The sequence below is a fragment of the Ricinus communis genome, chromosome 9 (assembly GCF_019578655.1).
Source record: "Ricinus communis isolate WT05 ecotype wild-type chromosome 9, ASM1957865v1, whole genome shotgun sequence".
Classification (NCBI taxonomy): Eukaryota; Viridiplantae; Streptophyta; class Magnoliopsida; order Malpighiales; family Euphorbiaceae; genus Ricinus; species Ricinus communis.
In genome coordinates this window covers 24,439,944-24,451,183 of record NC_063264.1, presented here as the reverse complement: position 1 = coordinate 24,451,183, position 11,240 = coordinate 24,439,944, and the positions used below count along the sequence as shown (strand labels likewise).

The following is an 11,240-nucleotide window of genomic DNA, read 5'->3' as shown; positions in this document are numbered from 1 at the left end:
TAGTTTGTGTCATTTAGTTAAATATGATTTAAATAGACAAAGACATTACTCTAATTTTCTATTTACATACATGAAAAAAACTAAATAGAGATTAACTAAATTAGATGCTAAATAAGAGTTTTCTATATGACAAAATAAGCTACTTGATTGATTAGGCAATCTTTAATAAAAAGAAATCGGCTAATCAATCAATCAATTATTTTCTAAACTATGAGATTTGCGGTTTTCCATTAGCTTCTTCTTTAAAAAAATGGTACCAATTAGATTTAACACATACATAAGAGGCGTCTAGCGTGGTTTCCTCTTAAGCTTCATTTCCCTTGTTTTCTCTTGAAGAAAATTTATTTTTTCCTTTCCTTTTTAAGCCTAAAGTGTGTTGTAGCTTGAATAAGCACAAAAAAAATTCCAAATAATTATGCAAGGCTTGGCCAAGCTTGGACTTGATATTTTCTTATATTTATCCATCATGTCATCCTCCAAATCCACCAATCTTGTATATCCATATTTTCTTTTATAATTGAATCTTCCACTAAGGCATTTGACATTGGAATTGCTAGTTTTAAGAAAGAAAATATAGCTATTTTCTTAAAAAAAAATTAATAAAAGTTAGATATTTATTTTGGTCCACGTATTTAGATTTAATTTAGAGCGTATCGAGCAGTACTCTTATGGATGACAAAATACTCTCTCAAAAATTTTAACATAACTGCATACCTGAAGTTCAAACTTATCTCCCTAATTTATCCTTTTTATTTTTCTTAAAAGTCTTTAAATCATTTTAGTATTAATTAATTTTTATAATATCATTTATGTTAATTATTCTTGCATGCTTTATTAGAAAGAATTTAGTAATTTTTTACCCTTAAGTCCAAATCTAACAAATGAGATGATAATGCGTATTTTTTTCTAAGTCATTCAAGCTAATAATACAGCTTAGATTTTTTATACTAACATAGATTAAAATAAAAATGATGGTTCTAATATTTTTAATCTAAAGATTTTCATAATAAATATTACTACTAAACTGATATGATGGTCAACCAATAATAATATATGAAACTAATGCATATATGAAAGTAAAGAAATCATCCATTAAACACAGAGAGAGAGAGAGAGAGAGAGAGAGAAAGAGATTAGAGAATGAGAGGAGCAAAATGGGTTTGCAACAGATAAAAGAAAAAAATGGGAGATGTTTCTTTAGGTTTTGAGAATAAGAAAGAAAAAAGATAAAAACGCTTTGTTCTAATCTTACAAATTAGAGATGGACCCTATCCGTTGCTAAGTTTTAAATTAAACAGTACTTCTTCCTACCGTTTCAATAAAGACTTTTGTGACGGACTCCAATTCATTGGTCAATGTCATAAAAATTAAAAAACATATTATCGTTATTTACATGCACATTAGCACGGATGTCAATCTATCCCTAAAAGCTCATTAAAACAATAGCACTGGCGTTTAGCTGCAAGCACTTTAGAGATGGAAAGTCCATCGCTATTGGCGGCAAATTTACAATTTATTGCTATTAGCGACGGATCCTGCTGTCGCTAAATGGATTGCATATTTGGTGCTTAGATACCGCCAACTATAGCGATGAATCTTATGTTCCATCATAAAACTCGCACGCAAGTTCGCCAATAACTAGTCGTTAGTATCGACACTAATTCTTAGTGCCAAAATTACTTATGGTATAGTGACGGAGTAAATCCGTTGTCAACTCCCTGTTGCCCTTCCATCGATAAGTTGTCGCCATTTGGAAATAAAAATTTCAGTTCACGATTCGTCGATAGTCTTGCAAGTCCGTGATTAAATAGTGAGGGATCATGTTTGTCTCTAATATTTGTCTCAATATTATTTTTATTTTTTTGTAGTGTAAACAATCATAATTCAACTTGCTCTTTACAAAATACAAGAAAGTAATTACAAACTCATGGATTAGTTAAAGCCTTTAAAATTGTCAAAACCTTACTTATATCATATATATATAACAATTGAATTTAATTACAAATAATCATTACTTCTCTCAATAATTTTAAAGCAAAAGGCCTTCAAATTTCTAGTGAAAGTTTTTATTGAATCAATTATAAAACTTTAATTTATTATGATTATTTAGTTTAAAATAATTAAACAAACTACTGATAATATAATAATGAATGTTAAAAGGGACTTATTATTTTAATATAGCTTTGAAGGGATTAAAAATAACAATCTATAAAATTTAATACAAATACTTATTTTAAAATTTAATTACCAATAATTAATAATAACACTTGCAAAGGTATTCAAATGAAGATTCTTAAGTAACATACATATATAAACAATTTATTGTGCTAAGAATGATAAACCAAAAGGCTAAAATGGAGAATACCCAAAAGGGAAAAATGGAGGAGCTAGGCAAGCAAAAATACTAATTTTCCTTAACAAGAACACCTTTTATTGTAAGAATAATAATAATAATAATATTAATAACTCCATTGTAAAATAACCTTAAGAGTAAATATGTCTTTATCTCAATGAACAACAATTTCAAATAATTTAAAAACTTTATATTTAAAAAGAAGATTTATTTTTCAAACAGTATAAAGGCTAGCAATCTGGGGATGTAGCTCAGATGGTAGAGCGCTCGCTTTGCATGCGAGAGGTACGGGGATCGATACCCCGCATCTCCACAGTTTTTCACTTTTCTATCTTGCGTTTCCTGTTCATTTTCCTATGATTTATTATTTTTACTTCTTTTTAAACCATTTTTGCTCCTTCTTGTCTTTTACATCTTTTATGATTATTATTAAATTTTAGAAAAAAATATAACAAAGTGTGCCGTATGGTGTGATTTAAAGATAATCTTTTATTTGTATTTTTTCTTAGAAATAAAGATACATGGTTTCTGTTAATAAATTCGGTATATTACCATAATATTATTTTAGTTTATAAGAAATATGGATATTTATTATTGAGAATTAATAAGTACATCTTGATATAAAACTTCAAAATAGATATTAAACATCAAGAAATATATATATAAAAAATATATTATTGATAATCATCATTTGTGTTGGTGAAGCAACAAATTATAATTTTGCAGAAAGAATGCTCAACTCGATAGAATTAAAATCACATATTGACTTTATAGGTATCTTCCGATGAATCCAATTATGTAAATGTTGGATTCAACTTTTTCTTTATCTACACCATTTCTATGGAGAGAAAACTAAATACTCCATATTAGAGGACTATAAAGCTCTAATAAAATGAAAACTCAATCCCATAATGGAGAACTATAAAACTCTTCAAATAAAAATATTAATATTTATTTATTAAAACTATTTAATACAATATAATATAAGAAAAGAAGAGATTATCGTCGATTTTAAAGTAATCGATAGCATACCAAAATATAAAACTTTGATAGAAGATTAAAAAAATTAAAAGAAAAAAAGGTGGCTGAGATTTTTTCTCTAATTAGATATTTAGGATGTGTTATTAATATTTGTGTCAATATGATATTGTTAAAAATTTGAAATAATCTGATTAAAATAGGGAGTTAAATGAATGAACCGGTGTAGAGTTCAACTAATAAAATTGAGTTTAGTTTAAACCAATATCAAAATGACTAGAGCTAACATTTAGTTAGTTAGATTTTTATATAATAAATTGTTTGTCTTTCTTATGGTTTTAGTGATGTGGGATCTTTAACACTCATCTTGAAACTTAAAATTTAATTGAAATGTAATTGCAGTACCGTATAGGGCTGCTGGGATTGGACATCCAAACAAGAAGTTGGAAAATTAAAAACCGGACTAAATTTGCTTTGATACCATATTAGAAATTTGAATTAAAATAGGAAGTAAAATGAATTAGTGAGTGTAAAGTCTAACTGATAGAATTAGACTTTAGTCTAAAATGACTAAAATTAGTTATTTGGTTAGTTAGATATTTACTCTTAGTGATGTGAGATCTCTAATATATATATATATATATATATATATTAATTTCAAATATAATTTTTTTGACATGTGTATTTATTTTGACACATAAGATCTAAATTTATGTAATTTTATAATTTTATAATTAATTTATTGATTAGTAAGTTCCTTTTCTAATTAAATAATAATTATAATACCAAAAAATATATTAATTATATTTAAATACTATATTAATTAATAATCAGTTTTTCATTAAATTATATCATAATAAACATATATTCATTATATTTCTATATTAAATTACTAATAAATTAATTTTTTAATTTTATATATTTTTAATCCAGAAAATAGAAATATCAATACAGTTGATAGTATTTATTTATATAATACTAAATCAATTAATAATTTCTTAAATAATTTCTATATTATTACATTAATAAAATTTTAAAAATTTGATAAAAAGATCTAAAAGTATTTGATTTGCTATTATTTTTAAAATATTATATATTTATTAAATTTTAAAAATTTTATTGTATTTTATTTATAAATTTAAATTTTATAATTAATACAATAATAACAATCGGATATATACGAGTAAACGACTAATAGTATTTAAATTATTAAAAAAACTAGATATTATATTTTGCCACAAACTAAAATCATATATAGATAAAAGATAAACATAAATTGTTTAAATATTAATTTTAGTTGTTTAACTATAATAAGATGATATTTAGTCTATAAATTCTTATTTTTAAAAGTATTATACGAATAATTCTATTATATATATAAGTTAAATCTTAAAATATAATTTTTTGATATGTGTCACTATTTTAAAGATTTTTATTTTGATGTGTATATTTATTTCTGATATAAAATTTAAGATAATGTGTATGGCTATTCTAATAATTTATTAATTAAAAAGTTACTTTTTAATTAAATAGTAATTTTTTTCTAAAATTTTGTTATAATTATGTTTTTAATATTATATAAACTAATAATATAATTTTGTAATTCTAGATCTAAGAAATAATATTTTTTATATTATTTTAGTTAATAGTTTTTTAATTGTATAATAAAAATATATCAATTATATTTAATATAATACTAAAAATTAATTAATAGATAATCTAAAATAATATTTGCCTTAGAAAATTAAAAATATTAAATAATAAAAAATATTTAATTTTTTTTAAAATATTACATATCAAAAATATTATTACATTTAATTTATTATTATTACATAATTTATATGTTTTCTCGATTTTTATTTTTTCACTTCTTTCTTTTTTATTTTTTTGAATTTTCAAAATTCCCTTGATATTAAATGGAGCCCACGCATCAAACCAATAATTGTGCTTTAAACAATTATTAGGTCACTGCTTTCGGATTGTGTCTGTGACTTTATCACTTTCATTTCCAATTCCTAGTTGCCACTGCTTGTGCTTAGATAAGAAAGTGCCCACAATTCTCTGTACAAAGATTATGAAGTTTTTGGAGAACTGAAATAAAATCCAAAAACCCATAAAAAGTATCTACAAAAACCCGGAAAATTAAAAGAAAAAAAATGAGTTCATAATCAAGGACAGTGAGGAAGCTGGAAGTGGTGTCACCAGTACCAGCAGATATAGACATTGCTAACTCAGTTGAGCCTTTTCATATATCTCAAATCGCTAATGAACTTAATCTCAGTCCTAACCATTATGATCTTTTTGGCAAATACAAGGCCAAGGTGATTCCTTTTTACCATCTAATCTCTTTCTTTCTTTTGATTGGTTGCCTTTTTAGATTCAGTTATGGATGATAAAGACAAGAATATTCAGTTAAATGTGGACTCTTTTGTAGAGTTCTTTTTATTTTTAAATTGTCTTGTGTAGGTATTATTGTCTGTTCTTGATGAGCTTGAAGGAACAGCAGATGGGTACTATGTGGTTGTTGGAGGGATTACACCTACACCACTTGGGGAAGGCAAGTCTACTACTACAGTTGGGCTTTGTCAAGCTTTGGGTGCTTTTCTTGATAAAAAGGTAGCTCGTTTGTTTGTTAAATAGATCTTAATTTGATATTGAGCTTTACAGTTTTAATAATTATTGACTGTTTTATGGCATTACTTCCAGTCATTTTGTGTGATTCCATATATCTATAATTGGCCATAATCAAGTATCATTATGAAGTCTTGCTTGATGTAAGTAGAAGTCCATGGTTGTTCTATTTGTGAAGATAGATGACTTCATAGTAGGTCTTGACGAGCCTACAAATTTTTACATTCTTCAGGAGAATTGATCTTAATTAAAGTGATTCTTCTCCTATTATTTCACTTTAATTTTGAAATGCTGATCAAATTTTTCATCCGAGTAAGATATTTGGTTTTCTTCCATTTGATTAGGTTATCTTGCTTAATATTATTACATTACCTCTTTTGGTTTCTAGAATTACCGACCTTAAAAAAACTACCGACCTTAAATACTCATTCTGTCAATTACGAAATCTGTAAAATTTGCTTCCTAGATCTGTAATGAATAAATACATCATTTTCTCATCAGATGCATTGACTGTATTTAGTTAGTTACATAACTAAAGGTATAATAGTCCACACTTCTTCAATGTACTTTTTTGTGCTTGGTTTCTTTTCTAGATAAGCATGTTAAGCTGGTTTAGATACATGGAACTTTGTTTACAGTTGGCAGTTGCTTTCTGTATTTTCTTTGCGTATTTGGTATAAATGGTTTACTCCCTTTGTGAGAGTTGCAAGGATACATATATTATGATGTTCTAACACAAAGATTTGCTAGCTTTTGTTATACAAAGTTGGAACTAGTCTAAGAGAAATTCTCTCTGTTTGTGATGTTAGGTTGTCACCTGCCTTCGTCAGCCATCACAAGGGTCAACATTTGGAATTAAAGGAGGTGCAGCAGGTGGTGGTTAGAGTCAAGTGATTCCAATGGATGATTTCAAACTTCACCTAACAGGAGATATTCATGCTATAACAGCTGCAAATAATCTACTAGCAGCTGCTATTGATACCCGGATTTTTCATGAGTCTACACAATCAGATAAGGCTCTTTTGAACCGACTATGCCCTCCGAATAAAGAAGGGAGAAGAAGTTTTAGACATAATGTTTAGGCGTCTGAAGAAACTTGGTATATCTAAGACCAAACCAGAGGACCTTATAGCACAAGAAGTCAAGAAATTTGCAAGGCTTGATATTGACCCGGATTCAATTACATGGAGGAGAGTGATGGATGTCAATGACAGGTTCTTGAGGAAGATCACCATTGGCCAAGGTCCTGAAGAAAAGGGGATGGTGAGAGAAACAGGATTTGACATTTCCGTTGCAAGTGAGATAATGGCAGTTTTGGCCCTGCAACATCTCTTTCTGATATGAGAGAGAGGCTTGGAAAAATGGTGATTGGAAATAGCAAGGCTGGTGATCCAATAACAGCTGATGATCTTGGTCTTGAAGGTGCTTTGACTGTACTAATTAAGGATGCAATTAATCCTACTTTAATGCAGACCCTGGAAGGAGCCCGTGTTCTTGTTCATGCCGGTCCTTTTACAAACATTGCTCATGGAAATTCTTCTATTGTTGCTGATAAGATTGCATTGAAACTGGTCGGACCTGGTGGCTTTGTGGTCACAGAAGCAGGCTTTGGTGCTGACATTGGAACCGAAAAGTTTATGAATATAAAGTGCCGATACAGTGGTTTAGTGCCTCAGTGTGCTATTATCGTTGCAACAACTAGGGCCCTGAAAATGCATGGAGGTGGGCCAGAAGTAGTTGCTGGGAAGCCTCTTGACCGTGCCTATACAACTGAGAATGTGGCTTTGGTTGAAGCTGGTTGTGTAAATCTGGCTAGGCATATTTCAAAGACCAAAGCTTACAGTGTAAATGTCGTTGTTGCTGTGAACATGTTCTCAACTGATTCTGAAGCAGAACTTAATGCAGTTAAAAATGCAGCATTGGCAGCTGGGGCATTTGATGCTGTTGTCTGCACACATCATGCCCATGGTGGGAAGGGAGCAGTCAGTTTAGAAGAACAAATTAGTTGTTACACGACATCTGATCTTGATTTGATGCCAACTTTCTTACCACGATAGGAAAATGGAAATGGAAAAAATAAAATTTTAGGATAGATGAAACGGAATAAATGCGGGTAAGGTGTTCAGTCCTTGGATAGATCTCGAATAGATTCTAGAGAAATGAAGATAAATTTAATTATCATTCCTTCTTTTAAATGTAGGCAAGGTGTTGTATAAACTCTTAGATATTCAAGACTGAGACTAAGGCCACTTTTCGCATATTACGAACCTGCATCCTGAGGTTCTGCTGCTCCGGTTGCAGTTATGGTAGACAAATAAGTTGATATCTCTGGGATTGGCTTTTAACTTTTTTTTCATTGGCCAACTAACTGTCATCATATTCAGGTGGATCTAGGAATTGCAGTTCAAAGAGCATGTGAGAATGTGACACAGCCGTTGAAGTTCTTATATCCTTTGGACATTAGCATTGAAGAGAAAATTGAGGCAATAGCAAGGTCATATGATGCTACTGCTGTTGAGTACTCAGAGCAGGTAAAAGCTTTTACTTAATTTTTTCAGAGTTGACTCTTTGAATTCACATTCGTACCTTCTCCCAAAAATTGATATTTTCATGCTGACACTTTCCCTTTATGGTTGGACTTTTAGCTTAGTACTTAATTTAACAAATTATTCACTATTGTGAAATTTCTCGAGTTTAATACAAGAAATGAAATGGAACCAAAGCATACTCAATCCTTGTGGATAGAAAATGCAAAGGAATAAGGTTCAATTTGGCCTTTGAACATTGTATTTAAGCTCAATTTAGCCTTTTCTCTCCTTTACAACTACCCCTTAACTTTCTAAATAGGTTCAATTTGGTTGTTTATGAGAGAAGCCAAATGTATCCCTTAGCATATGTTGGGGGCCAAGTTGAGCCCAAATGGGAAGTTAGGAGGCTAAATTGAACTATATTATGTTTTTAAAATTTAATTAACAATAATAAATATTAATTTTTAAAATTACCAACAGTCAATTAAACTATTAAAATATCCCCCTACTGCCGCCGCCAGCAACTCTCCACCACTACCGAAACCTTCGAAATCAAACAATCACTACTTTATCACAAGAGCATAGATGTGAATTTACTATACAACACTACTATCATTGTCTCTTTATCAGCCTCCGCACTGTTACCACCGCCAGTTGATTAAATCATCCATCACCTATAAGAGAATGAATGCAATTTCAAAACTAAAATCATTGCCACCATTAGCACCAAAACGCATACCACCACCAACTTCTTTATTTGCTCAACAAACTAATCAAATCTAAAATACATAAGAAAAACTTAATACATAAATTTAATTAGAAAATTATAATTAAGTTATCTTTAATCAGGGTCAGATTGATCCCACGCGAAAAGTTTGTTACCAAATTTAGTCCGCGTCCGAAGTTTTGTGGCTAAATTACACTATATAGCATGTGTAACTCACTCAAACTAGACCTATTTTAAAAGCTCAGGGGATAAACTGGTTGTAAAGGAAAAAGGACCAAAATGAGCTTGATTGCAGAGCTCGAGGACCAAATTGAACCTTATTCCAAATACAAATATTCATTGGATGTTGTTTCGGTTTCAAAATAACTTGTTAGTTGCTGATCTGAAAATGAGTTGAAGCATTGACCATATTGAATGAATTGGAAATCTAATGAAATGCTAATTTGTTTACATGCACTTGCACACAATCACTAGCACAAAATAAAGCTAGTAAAATTGGAAGTATGAAAAGTTTTCCACTTCTTCTTATTTGTACCCTTGCTGAAGTGATTTTTATTGGCAGGTAGGAGTTCATTGCTTAGAAATATAGTTAGATCTTCTGTGCTTTCATCTGGTTGAATCGGGCATCACTCTCCTTTTATTGACTTTACAAAAGGGAATCCTAAATCCCCATGGTTGCTTCAGTTTGAATCTTAAGTTTTAAATTGCATCAAATTTCAAACAACATATGTCATCATGAACTTCTTTCTCTTATGTATTTCAACAATCACCTGCTGTTGAATGTGAGTAGAAATACTTGGAAACTACATTTATCTTCCTTTCGGGCAGCAAGAAACCTCACTTTAAACATTCTTTGCAGTAATTGGTGCTAAATTAGTGTATAACACGGGGCAAATGAGAAACTGCATCTGTTCACTGTGTGCAGCAGTACTCGTGCTAAACATGTTTGGAATTATGTCTGACATGTCATTCTGTTTGCCTGAAAAACAAGAATGTGATGGACATTTGTTTCCAGTTAAATGTAATGGCAGTTAATTGATGGAATACATTTACTGAAAGTCTGAAACTCTATTAACTTTGCTGTTTAATCAAAATCCAAGTTTGTTTTATGCTCTTAGGCCCTAGGTAATTTTTTAATAAGTTCTGCGTCAGTTGGGATCTATTTCTTTAACATGATTTCCCTTTTCATCTGTGTAGGCTAAGAAGCAGATTGAGATGTACAGCCGACAGGGGTTCTCTGGTCTACCAATCTGCATGGCTAAGACCCAGTATTCATTTTCACACAATGCAGCTGAGAAAGGAGCTCCTTCTGCATTTATTTTACCAATTAGGGATGTGAGGGCAAGCATCGGGGCTGGTTTTATTTATCGTTTAGTTGGGACAATGAGCACCATGCCGGGGCTTCCGACAAGGCCTTACTTTTATGACATTGATGTCGACACTGCCACTGGTAAGGTCATTGGTCTGTCGTGAAGCTGACAAATCCTCCCAAGACAGTGTAATTCTCCATTGTTTGCTAAAGCTTCCTTTTCCTGGAAGTACATAATTTCACCTGTGTGGTTCCCTTGTGGTTTTTCTAATGCTCACTCTTATATTCAAGCCTGAATAATGGAATAGCTCTTTCCTGGTGGAAATTGAAGGGAAAATGCTTGCCATTGGTATTGCCTGAATGAGGCAGCCTTTCCCTCAGTAACAAGAACACATGTTCATGAATGAAATGAAGATTTCCCTTACAATGTTGGAGTTGCTACTGCCCCTTTATGTAGAAATTGATGCTTACACAATGGAAGTATAAATAAATAGGAAAATTATAATGGCCTAATTGCAAATTGAAATCACAACTTTGAGCGTTTTTGCAATTTTAACATCACTGTTAAATTTAGGAACAACAGTTTTAGCACTTCAATAAAATAATAATTTAAAAATTTTAGTTGTATTAGAATAGAAAAATATTTTATTTTGACTATGTCAATTATCATTTATTAAATTATTAATAAAATTATATATTTTAAATAAAAAAATT

The 11,240-nt window shown here is 30.1% G+C and overlaps 1 protein-coding gene and 1 non-coding gene across 2 annotated transcripts; both read left to right on the top strand.

Annotated features, from left to right (window-relative positions):
• The first annotated feature begins 2,593 nt into the window (after positions 1–2,593).
• TRNAA-UGC lies at positions 2,594–2,666 on the top strand. Its single transcript has one exon. It is a non-coding gene; the product is annotated as a tRNA-Ala (tRNA).
• A 2,639-nt stretch (positions 2,667–5,305) lies between these two features.
• LOC8285806 (formate--tetrahydrofolate ligase) lies at positions 5,306–10,953 on the top strand. Its single transcript, XM_048379310.1, is given in 7 exon segments — positions 5,306–5,652; positions 5,798–5,947; positions 6,772–7,028; positions 7,030–7,283; positions 7,286–7,944; positions 8,347–8,493; positions 10,415–10,953. Coding segments are annotated over 7 exon segments (1,908 nt in total). The 5' UTR covers positions 5,306–5,487; the 3' UTR covers positions 10,691–10,953.
• The last annotated feature ends 287 nt before the right edge of the window (positions 10,954–11,240 follow it).